Genomic DNA, 17,349 nt, shown 5'->3' on the forward strand with positions numbered 1-17,349 from the left:
TTTATAGTTTTTTCCAGGTCCAATTGTTTTTTAAATGCAGTTCCCAGTGTCCAGTTAGACTCTGTCCAGGCAGATTAGACCAAGCGGGTATGACAGTGATTTGCCCAAGAGGAATGTTGTTTTCTCAGCTGACAACCTGAGGAGCCAAGAAAGCAAATCTAAATCTTGCTTCAGCCCCTGCATTTAAAAAAAAGGTTTGCCACACACAGAAATTTCCTCCTTATTCCCTCTGTAAAATTTTCTTTGTGTCTAGCAAATCATGCCAGTATTAATCTTCCTTCTGTTGCATGTACAGTCTTTCCTCCTTTATGCCTTGCATGCAAACAACTCAGCAAAATTTCCTTTTAAAAATACCAACCCAATAATAAATGCCAGTTTTGTTTTGTCTTCCTTTGGTTTTGGTGCATCTTGCCATTGGAATGCAGAAGCCAGCAACAGATCAAAGACCTAGTGACATTATTAAAGGATAAGGGACAACCACTGAATTTTAAAACACACAGAACTTGTTTTTGAGGGCTGTGTGTGGGAAAGTACTTTGTATTTCTATGGAATCTGTCTCCTCTGCTTTATTTATACTTTATTTTATCTTCTGTCAGCTCCCCAAAGACTTACTGACGTCCCTGAGAAGCAACTTGATTGCATGCCCTGCACGAACTACGCTAAGTTGTCCGTTCTCGTAACTTTAGAAGGTACTGATGCTTCTGCCAGTACCTCCCATCCTGGTCAGGGAGAAATTACAAGCCAGTAGAGCTGACTTAAAATGAACACACAGAGGAATATGAACAGTTCTTGCTGAAAAGCCAGATAGAGCTGACTCCTTAATTTATTGTACACAAAGTTCAGGGAGACAGCTTTGAGCTAGGACAGAAAAACAATGAGTTTAGAGGTGTGCATACACTACTTGCCCTGTCTTTTGCTCCAGAGTATAAGATCTCTTCACCTCATTGAAGAAGCTTTTTCTCTCCTTCACCTAAATTCCAGTGCGTTCCTGTGATCAGGTACAAGGTTGGTGGAATTGTTATTGGTATTTCTTCGCCCACAGCCTGCAAGTGCACATCTAGGAGCATCAGAAATAAGCCACAGGAAAAAAAAACAACCTACAACATATTTGAAGGTTAACTTTGAAGTCAGCTGATAATGTTTCCATGGAGATCAAATGCTATGGCGTTGACAATGAATTCTCTTGTTGAGCTTTTCCTTCCAGGGGGGAAAAAAGCCCCAAAGAACAATACTTCAAAATGACTACACACTGCAGTACAGTTGTGTTATTGACTTGCAAAAAGCCACATCTATATCCCTCTGTTTTCTTGCAGAGATGTTAACTCTTAGGTCTCAACATTTAAATGCCAGGTGTGCCAGTATTCACCTAGAGAATCAGATGTATTCCTGAGGTACTGGAAAAAAATAGCATCTAGTGAAAATAACATTCTGTGAGATAAAAGATATAACTCTGCATTTGAACGTTGTAGTGAGAGTTATGATTCCCCTAGAGGAGTATTATAACATGAAATTATAAAAGAGTATTTCAGCTGCTGATATGCAGTGACACACAGATGTCTGTACTACGAAAGTGGGTGATCTTTCATATTTCCAGAGAGTATCCTATTTCCTTTTCAAAATGAGTGCCAGCATAAATAAATAAATGCAAAATGTGTTGTTGGTGCACCAGAGAGCAGAGGGAATTACTAGAAGTAAAGATGTAACATGGACCCCCAGCTCTGCCTTTTCAGCCTTGTCCTGCCATCAGCTGAGCAACATCTTTCTAGCTGGGAAATGATCAACAGGCCATCTTGGCATTATATTAACTCCAAAATATGGCAAAGGGGATGTATGTCTGCCTGGTGATTTCCTAAATATTTATTTTTTGAGTGAAAACAGGAAATTAGCATTCAAAAGGCAAGTGAAAACAGTTGCTAAAGGCTGATTACTAATGGTTCACTGGTCTGGATGATGAAGCACTTCCAGTTCTACCCCCTTATCAGGACATGTGTATGTACAGTGAACTTGTACCCATACATACATGTCTGGACATGTGTCTATCAGTATCCTAGTTTTGAAAGATGCAAGAAAAGAAAAGCCACACTTCAGAAAACTGGCCTAAAATGGGACCAAAGAAACCAGGTCTGTGAGAGATACCACAAACTGTACAGGGAGAGATGTTTTAAAGGAATTGCTTAGGTTGGAAAAGATCTCTAAGATCCTCAAGTCCAACCACTAACCCATCACTGCCAAATCCACCATTAAACCGTGTTCCTAAGTACCACATCTACACATCTCTTGAATGCCTCCAGGGATGGTGACCCTTTCTCTGGGCAGCCTGTCCCAATGCTTGAACACTCCTTTGGTGCAGAGGATTTTCCTGTTATCCAATCTAAAGCTCCCCTGTTACAATTTGAGACCATTTCATCTTCTATCACTTGTCACTCGGAGATGAGACCAAACCCTTCATGGCTACAATTTCCTGTCAGGTAGCTGTAAAGAGGAATAAAGTCTCCCCTGGGCCTGCTTTTCTCCACAGTTAGGAACCCAAATTTCCTCGCCCACTCCCCATAAAGAGGGACAAACCTTAAAGGCAATGGAAAAGGACATTTCTAGAAACAGGTTGACTCTTATTTCCTGAATATAAATGCTCTTGGCCTTGTTACATTACTTCCTGATGGGCACAAAGCCTGTGTGACTGCTTTGAGTTCTGCTCTCCTCACAGGTCCAAAAAGACCCTCATCAGCTCCTTTTCTGCCTTCCAGAACACCCTTGTCATGTGTTTGAGGGTTTTAAACAACCAAGAGCCTTTGAGAGTTTTAAACATTTAAAGCCTATTAGTGCTGTACATTAACTCAAGCTTTTTCCAACCCAAAGCCTTAAATCACTTTAGAACATAATGCAAAATTTAACCAAAAGCACAGTAGGAGCCAGGGTGCTCACGTGTGGGGTGGGGCAGGCATGGCAGAGGAGGGAATCATTTTGTTGTGCTGGGGCTGGTCTCAAAGACTTTCATAACCCATTTATGGCATCTCTTGACACAAACCAGCCTTTGTCTCCATCTGGAGGTCAATCCACATAAATAAAAGTTAAAGTAAAATAAAAGTTCTCACAATGGTCTGTAGGGAGTTTTGCTAAACTTTTAAGCTCCTCTGCAGTCATCATTAATTTAGTACCTCCCACAGGAATAAAACATGATTAGCATCTCATTTTTTTTCCAGTCTTCCAATATTTTTTGAATTGTAAATACTCTTCAAAGTGGCCAAAGGTATTATGCCTTTGAGAAAAACTATCCCAAGCTGCACAGTTCATGTTATTGCAGATCTTGGTTTTTCTAAAGATCACATACTGCTATTTAAAATCTGCCTTGTGTCTTGTGCACTTGTGCACACACATGTGCATTTACACTTGGCTTTCCACAGGGGAAAAAAAAGGATGTAAACTTTCTAAAACTATTCATTTTTATTAGGAAGAAGCACAAGAAACTGAACTTTCAAAGAATAATGTTGTGTAAATGAAAGAAATATATATGTGATCAAAGGAAATACCTTCCATATTCAGTGTTGTGGTTGCTCATGTCACCAAAAGTAAACACTTTGAAGAATGGATAAAGACCATGATTATTAATGAAAAATAGAAATCTTAGATGCCCTGTGGGACATATCATATTTCCCAATGATTTACAAAGAATGGCTTTTCTTTCTCCCTTTGTTTATCTTTCTCTTTGCTTCCTCTTGGCAGCTTCTATGAAGGTACATCATAACTGACTAGAAGATGTCAGTCACAGAGCTTTGCCTTACACTTGCAGCATTGAATTGCTCCATTTTTGTTAAATTATTCAGCAGTGGGACGATCATTTTGAGACGGCAGGACCACAGTTGTGTCGAACAAACACTCTTATTTTCTACCGCTACGTGCTATTTTCAAAGTACAGCGCGTTAAATTTGAGACTCAAATGACTCAACAGCTGGTAACGATACATGGCTGCAAATACACAGATGCCTCCGCTGTCATCTCCTAACATATGCACAGCCCAGGCAGGGGAAGCACAGCACAGAGGCTCGGGGATTTGGAAGACAAGGCTCTCTGTGGAGGCAGGAGTGAAGGAGGATATGGACGCGTGCAGCACAGCTACACCGACAGCGGGGCTGCACGGGCTCACAAGCCCTGTTTTGGAGCCCCACTTTCTGATGGGGTTGGCATCCCAGCCTGGCCATCAGCTCCTGAGCACAGTGAGTCTGTGCTGTGACAGCTGATGGCACTGGCACAGAGCCCTGGGTGTGTCCTCATCCCTGCTGGCAGCTTGTGACAGCCCTGCATGAAGAGTGGCACACCTGGGGCACGAGAAGGTGACCCAGTCTAAATGGTCGGTCCATCCTCTGGCTGCGAGGATAATAAAGCATTTTGCTGCTTTACCCCTGGACTGAGGAAAGGAATACTTTGGAAGTATTTCTGAGAAGGCTGGAAATTACTAATTAAAAGTTATTTCTCCCTGAACACACTCATAACATACATAAGTGGGTTTTTCTTTATTTCTTTAATAAACATTCTCTCCTGCATATCTGAAATAAAGCATTACATTATGCCAACACACCTGCATAACTTAATTTTTTATTCCCTCTCACACATCTTTCCTGCCTGCTTATCTTTACTGCAGCAGCCACCATTGGAGAGAATAGGTGATCACCTCTGCTGTGGGAAGGATTTGAAGCATTTCTAACCCTGACCTAGATCCTCTGAATATGGATGGGCTACAAAGAGTAATGTCTCTGCAGCACTCTTAGAGGGAGTCAGGAGAAACCCAGATCAGTGGCAAAAGTGGAACTGGCAAATGGCACTTGAAACCTCCAGGCTGGCAGATCACCACTGGTGAGGAGGGAGGAGGAGAGGATGAAAGAAATTCCTGATGTTTTTGAAAGCAAATGCTAGAGCAGAAAATCAGGCCAGAAGAACTCCATACTACTACTGTATGTGTACAGCATGACTTCCAGGCCTTTCAGAGCCAGTAGAAAAGGAAGTTTCAGTCTCCCAAGCAAAGCTCCCAGCCCAGTACCTCATGCAAAAGTACAGCAAAGACAAGAAATGAGCTGCTATATGAGACTCCAGGTCGTTTTATTACAGATCTGCATGGTGAAGCCAAATCACATATGAGGGTATTTAACAGCTGGAATAATTTCCAAATAGACTAATTAGAGACTGAATTATTAATGGTAAAATTTCTAATTGGCCTAAAGCAAGGTTATAGCAAGAAACTCTCTTGACTTTGCAAAGAATAATGAATATTTGCAAGGCTAGTAAAATTACATGCTTCTCTAAGGAAATAGTTAGCAAATGGGGAAAAAAAACCCAAAGTATATGTCACAAGACAAAACTGATAAGAGTGAAGAGAACAGGTAAACCAGTAAACAAATGCAGAGATTATTTATTACATTCATTTGCAGTAAATTTGGAACAAAATAAGACAACACAGAAGTCTCTCCCCGAAGGGCTGGCTTGTTAGGCATGCAATAAAACCCCTAACTATTTTACCAAAATGTGTTCTCAGTACAAATTACAGACTTACAAAAGGAAAATACATGGATGTGCAGCTGAAGGACAGAGCTCTGATAAGGATGATAAAACATCATTCTTTGTCAGTCTTTTAATACATTTACAAAGGCAAGTGATGTAGCTTTGGCCAGGGATAATTGTGTGCTGAAGCAAGTACCAGAACAAGATATTGGAAGTGCCATTTTGTATTTCCAGCTGGGACAAGAGACAGCAGTTCAGCAGGGAAGTGCACAAGGTAGGGAGGGGGGGGATTAAATCACTGCCAAAACAGTGGATCATGCCACCAGGAGGCAGCCATCCCACCTTCCCCACAGCAGTCGCTGATGAGGAGGAAAAGGGCTTTGAAGCATTTAGCTTCGAAGTCAGCACTGCCCTCAAATTAGAAATAATGCAAGCCATATTATATTTCAAAACAGCTGACTGAAATCAGCTGACCTGGGAAAACATCAGGCTATCAGAGATTGTCTTTAAAAGATGATTTTATATAGCAGGAACAATAACAGAAGATGTGGTGAGGTTGAGTTTGCATGACTGCAAACCTAGCAGCATCTGAGATGTTGAAACAAGAAAATCCTATGGATGAATGTGCTGGAGAGCAGGTAGGAAAAACCTAGGGTGAGATGGATCAGCTTGTTCACTGATCATGACACAGGAAATATTCACAAACAACGTGATGGAGAACAGAAAGAAGGGATTCCTGGAGACCATGGAATTTGCCCTGGTAGAGTTAACAGTGTGGCAATTTGTAGCATCTCAGCTCTTTGGAGCTGGAACTAAAACTGACATTTGACCTCGACAATATTGGCTAAATTAGATGTTGAGGGACTGAAGACACCAACCAAAAGAATTGACAGGTTTGCTATGATAATAAACCCAAACAAGTTAAGGATTTGAACATTCAAAAGAACTGCTCAAAGCCAGAAAATGTGAGTACCACTTCCTGGGAACTGAGAAAGTGGCCACATCCAGAGTTGAAAAAGCAAAGGCACAGTTTCGGTGCAAATAAATTTACTTTGGTCAAAACAAAAAGTATAAAATATTCCATGTGCATTCCCTCAGGTATCAGATGTTTATCTGAATTCCTGTTAGACTAGGTACTTGATGAGCATGAAAGCATCATGTTTGCCACAGGACTCTGACATTTGGAAGTAGTGTTACAGATGCTCCTAAGGTTCCAGAAATTGTTATAAAATTACAAAATGACTGGTTGGAGCTTTTTGTGGTGCACAGATTTTCAGTAATTTGCATGAAGAGAAAACACAAGAACCTGCAAGAGGATGTGCTTGGAGTCATGTATAATTTGAGTGTGACCCACTTCTGTAATAGAATTAAACAGTCTCAAGTAAGATGAATCAAATGAACTAATTACAGCGAAATTTAAAGGCACAATTCCAAATGGAGAAACTCTCAAAAAGGGAAACTCTCCTGCCTTGCAGGGTAAAATGATACTGACAGTACTGGAATGTAACGACAACAGATAGTGTAATTCTGGGTACAGGAGGCTGTGCAGCAATACCATCATGCAAAATGAGATAAAAAGTGCTAAACATAATTTACAGTATCCATCTGGCTCTGTAGAAGACAAGGGACTGAAAAGAAAGTTCTACTATGGTCAGGCAAACACTGTTGTTCAAGATAAGGAATCCAAGTATAAACTGTACAATAAATTCCTAAAATTATGGAAAATAACCATGGAAGCCATAAGGGATCTGTGATTGCTGTTGATACAGATACATTTGGACTAAACAGAAAAGATGAATTATTAATAATTTTTAGCTTACAAAACATGCAGAGTAGCAGTGTAAAGCAGACTCTAAATCACAATTTACGTGTCCTGGATTCTGGAGGAACTAACACCAAATAATGGCCTGTGTTTTGTAAATGACTTGTTTCAGCAATTTGCTTGAGAAATTAGATCAAGCAAAGTAAAGCAAGTCCTTATGAGGCACTGACACATGGGTTAGCAAGAAGACTGTTTGGTAAATATAATAAAAAACCAGAGGTCCAAGCAAATCACGTCTGGTTTTATTAGATTATTATAGCATACTTCTCAGTGTTCTGTTGAGATTTCCTGTTCAAAGAATTATGGGCAATAAGGGACAAACCCCATAGATATGCTAAGCTGGCAGTGTTTGCGCATTGCAAAAGAGCTATTTGTCTAGAAATAAAAACAGAACAAATTCTACAAGCGTGGCCAAGACGAGTGGTGTTGAAAATGGAAAGAAAGGTTAGATTTCAGCCTGATTCTATGGCTACCAATTGAGCACAGTCTCCTCTCAGCTACAATGAGGTCAGATGGCAGAAACCTTCCAAATCAGTTTTTCCATTATTGGACCTGAGAAAAAGTTAGGCAAAACTAAGAGGCATTCTGGCTCCATGCATTTTAAGAAACAGTACAGTAATATGTTGACAGCATTTATGGCATGACAGAAGCAACAGTTTTATATTCAAACACCATCCAGCAATAAAAAAGTTTAAATTAAAAGACTCATTGGCTGTAAAAGGAATGACTGTGTAACACATGACACCATCTGACAACATTGATAGCTACTGACTTTTAGATTAGATGGCTCTAGTTGTGTATTTTATTAACTGACTGCTTCAGTTTGTAAATGTTACTTTATGCCCATTTGCTGTTAAAAGAAATCAGTATAGCTGTTGCTATTGACTTGTGCAAAACAAGAAAGAGCTTAACCTTTGGGTAATGCTGATCCACGTGTCTGCACTGAAGCAGAAAATAAGTTTGATCTCTTCCCAGCACATCTTTATTTATAATATTATATATCTTGACAGAATTTGGCAGATAAAATAATCTGGTGCCTCTCATTTCAATTAGTTTCAGGTTCCAACTGCTGGATCTGGTTATTATTTTGTCTATGCAAAGATCATGCTACTATTAGATGGCTTCTCACTGCATAGGTACTTCCACTCTGTGTTCAAGTCAATTATAAACCTTCTGGTAAACAGTTTCAAGCAATTGGCTTTTTGTGGCATGCTGTCTTTGTCTTGTTTTTCAAACCACAACTCATTTTTGTAGCTCTTCTGCAAACCTCTCCCGTTCTTTCCACATCCTTCTTTAGCATTGACACCTGATTAGGATGTCCAGAAATAGTTTTGCTTAGCCCAGAGACAACCCCACCTCATGGTCTCATTGCATATTCCATAAAAAATAACACATTTAGCAGCTGCATTGCACTGAGCTTTGTAAGCTATGAGTGACCCATTCCATTACACACAGTTAAAATTGAATCTCTTTTCACCTGAAAGCTTTACCAGTCATCTTTCAAATCACTCACAAATAACATCGAGCCAAAAGGTAACCTCTGCAGCTGCTTTGGAAACCAACCCATATATAATGATAATTTCCGAATAGTAAACAAGACATGGCTAGTTTCTAGAAAATTTAAGTTTTCTGTATTTATTTAGTATACTCTCAATGTTTTAATCTGAATGTTGTGCTGTAGTAAATTGAACAGATTAGAGCAAAATGGCTCCTGTGCAAACTAAGCTTTTAAGTAAATAAGAAACACCAAGCTCATCTGGCAAGCCATCGCCTATAATGTTTTGACACCCGAAACAAACCATTTAGAGACATCCCCACAAAGAGCAGCGTGTGCTTGCACAAGGTCCTAGCAGATTTCAAATGTGTTTGAGGGCACAGAGAGAACTGATGTGTAATGTCTCTAGCACAACATCACTAGAACATAAATACTTGTTACTCCAGCACTTAACTCCTCTTCTGGGACTACAGAATCTTTCCTCTATGTCACACACGGATCTGTGCCACACCACAGTACAGATAAACAGATGATAAAATGCACTGAAGTGATGATCTGCCTGGAGGGCAAAAACCCAGCTAAACAAAAAATCACCAGCAGAGAAAAGAAGAGAGAACAGAAGCGGTGGTGTTCACTTTGAGGTATTCACCCAGCAATGTGTTTGGGACTTGACTCTCACACCCTTCATTTCAAGTAACTGTGCCTTGAAATTTGCTGCAGACAGAAATTTGGATGGCATTGGTAGTAAGGAAGGCTGGTACATTACATGGAAAATGTTGGATGACCTTGAGGGCTGGTGTAGTAGGAATGGGAAGAAGTTCAAAAGCACAGAGTGTCAGGGCCTGCAGCTGGGGAATAATAAACAAAACTTCTTCTGTAAACTGGGAGAGCCTCAGTAGAAAAGTACAAAGGTGGAGAAGGGCCTGCATGTTTCATCCAACTGCAGGATGGCTGTGGGTCTCCAGTGTGATGCAGCATGAAAAAAGCAAATACAACCACAAAATACTTCAGACAAGGAATTACCAGCAGGGGAAGGAAAAACCATCACACCACTTATATAAGGCATTGATTAGACTTTGTTAGGGAATGGTCCTTCTCATCCATATTTGAGAAAGTACAAACAGGAACTGGTGGCAGAAAGGGCTGCTGGATTGATAATTGTTCTTACAGAGAGAAGTCTACAAGAAAGTGTATATAGAGTGGGAAAATGAAAACAGAGAATGCTCTTCATAGGTACAGCAAAAAAAGAGAGATATAAACTAGAGGTTTCATTTGACTCAAGAAAAACTGATGAGTAATAAATAGAGATTATAACTCTCAGTACAGTTTCTAGGAATCAAATTGTCCCACTGTGAAATAGGATAGGGGTAGGAATAACGTCTGCATAATCTTTGGATTTGTATTACTGAGCTTACTAACTGACAGCATTACTTCCAACAGGGGAGCACTGTACTAAAAAACTCAGATTACCCTTTCTACTACCATGAGTTACAAACACTCCAGACAAGTTTTGTGGTGGAAGTTAAATGTAGTTATGGCTGGCTGATTCTTGATATGCACCAGAAAGAGCTCGGATTGAAAGCAAGTCCAGATCAAGTAAACTAACTCTGAAAACACATTTTCAGTGACTTAGAAGAGGGACATGTGGAAAGAGGGAACAGGAAAACAAGAAGAAAAATGCATTTCTTCAAACACCACCATCCTTACCTCCCATGAGGAAGAGAAGCCCTGCCACATACTGCATAAGGCCTCGATCCCAGCAGCACCCCAGCACGCCAATAATCCATCCAAAAAGGATGATGGCCACAGCCATGCCCATGAAACCAGCTGTCATCCTGCGCAGATCTGCAGTGGGGAAGACAGAAAAACAACGTGAGTGGGAACAGTGATAAATCAGCATCATCAGAGGTTCATAACAGTCTTAATCCAAAATGCTACTGATCTGTAAGGACTTCAGTGTGTGTTGGGATGATTTAAGTAAGGATGATTCAGAGCAAGGACAAACCATAAATTAAGTCACTAACTTGGAATGGGTAGATAGAGAGCAGGTGACAATTTTACCACACAGTGAAGCTCAGTGCAGATGCACTCAAGTGACTTGTGACAGCTTGCTCAAGAGCTAGAAGTTGTAAAATGGCCTCAGTGCAATGCTGTGCCTATTAACTGCAGTCTCTGGGCGCTAGCACAACATCTGTTTACATCTTGCCTTCCCATCTCTGGCCATTACTCCTCGTCACCCTGCTCAAACTGATCAGCAAAGCAGTTTCTGTGCTTTGTACCAGTACAGACATGACAGAGGATTCACCTCAACTGTGACCACCTGTGTGATTTTGGGCAAGTCACTGAGCCCCTCTGGGCTTCCCACATGGGCCATAGCATCCAGTGGTGGTGGGAGTGAAACGTGGTGCCTCCAGAACAGTGAGGCACACCGACACTCCGGTGTCAGACATCACTGGATGCACTCCAGATACACGGCTGGGACAGAGGACATATCATTGTCCTCTCCTGTACCTAGATGGTGACCTTGCCAGGTGATTTTTGGTGAGGATGTTTTTGACTGCTCCAGGGAGCACTAAGAGTAGGAGGAAGGCACAGTGCTGGAGCTAAACATTTTTGCTCATCAAGTGGGGACTGAGTACATCTGATGTGGGTGACAGGAGCTGACCTGCATTTATTTCATAAATAAATGAAAAGGCTCCCCAAGTCCTAATGAAAGGAATCCTTAAATAAAGACCTGTCTGTGTTGCATATTTGCCTTCTGCAAAAGGGATGGGACTATGGGACAGCTGGGAACCCTCTTCCTGCATGTGCTGGGAAAAAAATCCTTCACAGTTGGTTTGGATGTGAAATCTGGGCAGTGAGACCACCTGGCACTGAAAGAGCAAGGACTATGTGAGATAAAGAGCATATTCACACCCTCAGATAATGAAACAGATGGGGGCATCTTCACTAACATTTGATTATTCCCTGTCCCCCTTCATGTAGGCATAAAAAGTTTAAGCACTGATATGTCAAGAGTATATGTACAGTAAAAATTCCAACCAAGTCAACTCTCTTAACATTTGTTTCCTTCTTGAAAGCTTTTTTTTTTTTTCACAGCAATGATTTTACTTTTTTTCTCCCAAGAAACAGAATGCTTATGACAGAGAAGAAAGATTTGAAAACTGTGAATCATCCAGCAGTCTTTATGGCAGCTTTTCTCTTTGGCTGGCCTTTGACTATTTCTCCGTTTCTGTTATTTTTTGTTTTTCCCACAGCGGATAAAAGGACCAGCAATACTTACAGCTCAGATTCAATTAATTTTGTGAAGAGTGATAAATTACCATCATCAGAGGTTTATAAAACTTCATATTCAGAATGCTAGGTGTCCACAAAATCTATAGGAATGTTGGGACAGCATGACTTGAAGGCAGTTTACTCAGGTCCATGTTCATTACAGCACTTTTTATGCAAGATCAAGTTGCAGAATACAATCTGCAGAACCCTTCCCTTGAAGCTATAACTCCTTCCTGTAGATTGTCATTGATTTTCCAAGGAGCCTCTCTGACAACATAAAGATAACCAGGTCTTCAGCCCACCAGTAACCAGCCTCTTTTAACAAGATCCACATCTTAGAATAAGTACGTTTATCTTAGGTTTTGTGACTGCCCCACCACATTTGAGTATGTTCAAGGAGCTCTAGTACAGAAAAAAAACAACAACCTAACAATTCCTGCAGAAACTTATACTTCCCCCAGGCAACATCTGTGTTCCTTGGAAATTTCTCAGAGTGATTTCTAAAACAAGAAATGTTAGTAAGTATCTTTGATGGCCAAGTGTCTTCCTACTTTTTCAGTCCATGACGGCCTGGGTTCAATTTGAAAATGAAAACACAAAATCTTTACTGTCCCTATATCATCTTCCATAACAGCACAACACATCCCTCCAAGGTGCTGCACAGCATTTTTGTGTCAGCCCTACAAACCTCTTGCAATTTAACTTGTGACTGCTGACTCTGAGTAACACCATTTGCCTGTCCTAATGGAAACATACCCTAACAACCTGCTTCTAATGAGCTCAGCTTAAATAGCTTTATTCAGCTACAAGATGTCCAGAACCCCTGCCTTCCTGATGACCCAGTTTTCATAGGCCCCAGAGTGGATCACAAGCATCCTCACATCATGTATGCCAAACTCAGGAACAGGGTTTATCCTGCAAAGATCTGTGTGAACTTTGCCACTAAACAGAAAAGTTAAAGGAGTAGGGCCAAGATTTCTAGGCCAAATTTTGACATTTGTTTCCCTCACCCTCTTTTGCTGATGGATCCTGAAATTCCCTTTCTAACACAGCGAAATCTAAATTGAACTTCTTTATGAACTCTTAGTTCTCACTAGTTCAGTGAGCTTAGTTTGAGATTGCCACTGCTTATGCCAGTTGCAAATTTGCTCCTCACAAGTCCATCCACTAGGGATTATCTGAAGCAAGTAAAATATGAACTTTCTTTTCTATTTAAAACAATTTGGCTTTTGTCCTGCCATAACATTCCTTGAGGGGAGCACTTGCAAATGGCCATGCTGGGAAAGGGGGTTGTAAAGCCGGATTCGACATCAGCCTGCACTTGTCCAACAGCATCTTCCTGCCACTCCTCACCTGCCAGTGCCCACAGAAGCTGAGTTCAGTGCTGGGATCAAGTCTATTCAAAGTGATTCTTTTGTGGAAAAGCACTCAATGGATGTAAATTAATCATCACCCTCAGGCTATTTAGAGGAATAGGAGCCTATATTCCCTAGACTCAAACCCTATTAATGGGGCTGCTTATGATTACTGTTTGTTGGTGTGGTGCTTGACATGGAAAGGACAGAAGAAAAGCAAAGATTTGCATTGTGTATTCAGGCAATGTCTAAATTTGTTCTGCTAATTGAGGATGGAGGGATGGCATATAAATAAACAATAGCTCATCAGTACAAATTGATGGGGTTTTGTCTGAATTTGATTGGCACTGATAGGACCTTTCCTGAATGCATCCTGCAAAGGTAAAAAGGGTCATGCTGTCATGTAACACCACTTTATGACATTTGAGCACGTTCTGGGTTTGGTTTATTTTTCTGAAATTGCTTTTGTTTATTTTTAGACTATGAAATTAATAGTTCTCTGCATTCTTTATTTTTGAAAACCTCTCTGAGTAATAGGATCTCAGGGTCACGGCATGACAACACCAATCAACTGAAGGAGTGACTATGCCAGCAAAATGCATTATTGAATCTTATACAGCCAAACGGGAGCTGCAACAGCAAACAAACTTATCTCAGTGCATTCATGTGCATTGCTTAGCTGGTCCTGCAGCTCATCTTCTCCTGGGTACCCATCCCAAGTCCTCACAATGTAACAAAGTGCACAGATTGCAGGGACACTGAATTCCCCTTCCCCACCATCCAGCAAACCAAACCTTTAGAAATGTAGCTACATGGTGGAAGTAAGGAATGTATTACATTGCTTATTCCATAACCTACAATACAGAAGTTAATTTTTAATGCTTTTCCTGTATGACTACTAGTTTCAATGATTCACTGTGTGGACATAGATACCAAGATCACTTGTGGTTGAAAATACAATATTATCTTTCCAAACATTTTTTTAGAAACATCTTCTTCATCCCTTTTTCTTTTTAATGCCAGCTAAAAGCTATGAGTGACTATCTTCTCTTTGGGAGACTTTTCATGTCTACCACTGCTACAGGTGCTGCTGCATGTAAAAGGAAGGGAACTCAATCCTGACTCAAAAGCAGTGTGGGTCATCGGGCAGGGAATACAGGTACCATGTTCATGTTTGTTGGGAACAACAAACTTCTTGACTGGTAGCATTGGAGAAGGGACAAAGAATGGAGTAATCCAGATCCCACCATGGAAGCTTTATCATTTCAGATAAAGTTGAAAGCTACAAGCTTTGTGAATCCTGATGAAGAGAGAAACATTAGCATTTTAGACAATGTTGTTAAAATACAGACCAATTCTCATAAGCCAACATGCATTTCCTAAAAACATTTTTGTTTTCTGCTGGGAATATTATTAACTCTATGTATTTCCTGCAAATAAAGAAAGGCAGAAAAGCTGATTAAGAGCCATTTATTTCCAAGCAACATGTGGTGGAAGGTTCTCACTGTCAGTCTGCAAGTGCCCCTGCCCTTCCTTTCACCCTGATATCTGTCCATCTGTATTTGTTATGAGCAATAAAGTAATTTGTGCTGGTTATCACATTGTGGAAGAAGTTTCACACCCCAGCAGCTGCAAACATAACATGTTCTGATTCAGCTTTGCTTTTTAAAAATTTCATTATGCCTTTTTGACTTCTGATGTTCCGTCCTCTTCCTTTAAATTGCAAGTCATGTTTCTAAAGCAAGGGCTCAAGTCTTCCTGCTGATATCTACCTTTCCACAGAAGTTAACAACACCTCCAAAAAACTAGAGATTGCTTTCCTCACGACACATACAGGAAGGACTGTATGAGACTCTTCTGAAAGATGGGGAAACCAAGTCAAGAATGATCAACATGGCCCCAGCTACGTGAAAAGTTTGTGGGGAGTGTATAATCAAATCTGTATTAGCAGGATTTCTGGACAGCCCTTGAACTACACAGCTCTGCTTTTGCTTTCAGAACGGCTTGTTCTCAAGTGTTTGTTAGCAAATCAAACTACAGTGCTTGTTATCAGACCCTCAGAAAATGCAATATTGCTGCAAATAATATTTCAGATAGTCCATCCTGCATTTCCTCCTTCCTTCTCCCAGTAGAAGAAGGTCTGCAGGGACTAAGCACCCTGAAGTCTATATCAAGAATATCTAGAACAGCTTAGAAGAGATTCTGGGTACAACACAGTTCTTTCCTGAGGTGTCCCAGAAAATGGGAAAATCAAAAGGGAAATCACAAATGCATTTCTGTGCCCGTCTAGGAACAGATGTCAGGATATGATAACGTCACAAGTAGAAATAGACTGGGATGGAATAATTCTTAAGCATAATCCTTCATTGCAGGTCACTGTGATCTATATCCTCCTGTACTAAATTCCCTCTGATTTGTCTTTACCAGGGATTGAGAACATTTGTACTTGAAAAGAGTCAAAATTACTCCTTTTTCTTCCTTTTCCAAACAAATATATGCATTTGGAAATTGTTCAAGAACTGCACACAGCCCTAGAGCACAATTTACCAGATTTCACTGAGCTTTGTTTAAATTACTTCTCTTATAAAAAAATCAGCAGCACAGAGGTATCTTTCTCTGGCATAATCCCTTCTCTTATCTCACCCCAAAACTTCAGGGAGGGGGGCAAGATAGAATTGGACAGACATGTCTTCCACTGAATGCCAGCCCTAGCAGCTCCCAGGTACAATGAACACGTGAGTGTTAATGCAGCTGGTTTTCAGAGGCATCTTCTGGCTCTCACTATTCTCTCTGCAGAGCTTAAAACTGTATTTTGGATGAGGCTGGCAAATAGAGGGTGAGAGTTTTAATTATTTCTTTGCAGTTCAGGTATGAAGAGATAAGAAAAGAAATATGTATTAGTCTACCTGAGACTCTGTTAAAATCTCTGAGTGCCTTTCACTGAATCATGTGGCAGCCCAGTCTTCAGTTCAAAGACTACTCTAATGCAATCTCAGTGACTACAACCCACTTCAACCAAAGTAACAGTAGATTATATTTACATGTAAGTACCTGCACCAGAGAGACTCAGAAATACACATGACACAAACATACACTAAAACATAACTCTCTCAAAGCTGAGAGAAAGAACAGCAGAAGACCTTCTTCACCTCTTTCCAGAAGGGAAACTATCAGGATTTTAAGAGAGATGTGACCACTGGGAGATGTTTTAAAGCATTTCTTCTTCTTCTTCTTCTACAGGCTCATGAAGGTGTGATAACATCTTCACCGTGTTCACTAGATGTTCATTGTCAGTGGTCACAAGACCACAGGTTAAAGGGTCTTTTAAAGGTTAATTAGCCAATAAACTGCTACAAAATAATGTTTCTACTTTCACACCAATAGTTAATTATTTTGTTTTATACGTCTCTGTCATAATGCAGACGTTCTTAACCAATCATATAATGACACACAAAACTATTTGCTATACCTTAAAACTTCTTATTACCTTTACAACTACTTCTATATCTTTAAAACCTTAAAACTTTGAAACCTTAAAACTTTCTATCACCTAGCTTAATGTTCTTCTATCTAAACTACAAACCTGCATTCTTGCTCACGGCCTGAAAATCCAGAAGCCTCCTCCAAGGTCTCAGGTCAAATATTTATTTCTGTGTTTGAGCCTGCATGCACAAGATTTTGAGAATTTTCTCTGCTTGGAATTCCCCACAGGAAATTGTCATCTGTCAAGGATGAAGTGAGCCTTCATGTCTCAAGAGGTACAATGGCCTTTATAAGACACATGGATAATTTCTCCTAAATCACAAAATCCCACCACCTTCTGTTGACTAGAGACTGTTATTTGTGTGATGAATTGTTAAGTGTTTGATTGCCAGCAATGTCTGAAACTGCCTATAAGGAAAAGCTGGTAG

At 40.3% G+C, this 17,349-nt stretch overlaps 1 protein-coding gene across 3 annotated transcripts in view; it reads right to left on the reverse strand.

The window, feature by feature from the left end:
* TMEM178B (transmembrane protein 178B) overlaps positions 1-17,349 on the reverse strand; it is a 226,811-nt gene that overhangs the window by 20,513 nt on the left and 188,949 nt on the right. For all 3 annotated transcript variants that reach the window (XM_086884922.1, XM_023937911.2, XM_023937916.2), the window contains exon 3: positions 10,515-10,652. In XM_086884922.1, the coding sequence (XP_086741048.1) occupies positions 10,515-10,652 (138 nt within the window). The remainder of the gene's footprint in view (positions 1-10,514; positions 10,653-17,349) is intronic.

The sequence above is a fragment of the Cyanistes caeruleus genome, chromosome 4, assembly GCF_971803275.1.
Source record: "Cyanistes caeruleus chromosome 4, bCyaCae1.hap1.1, whole genome shotgun sequence".
Taxonomy (NCBI): Eukaryota; Metazoa; Chordata; class Aves; order Passeriformes; family Paridae; genus Cyanistes; species Cyanistes caeruleus.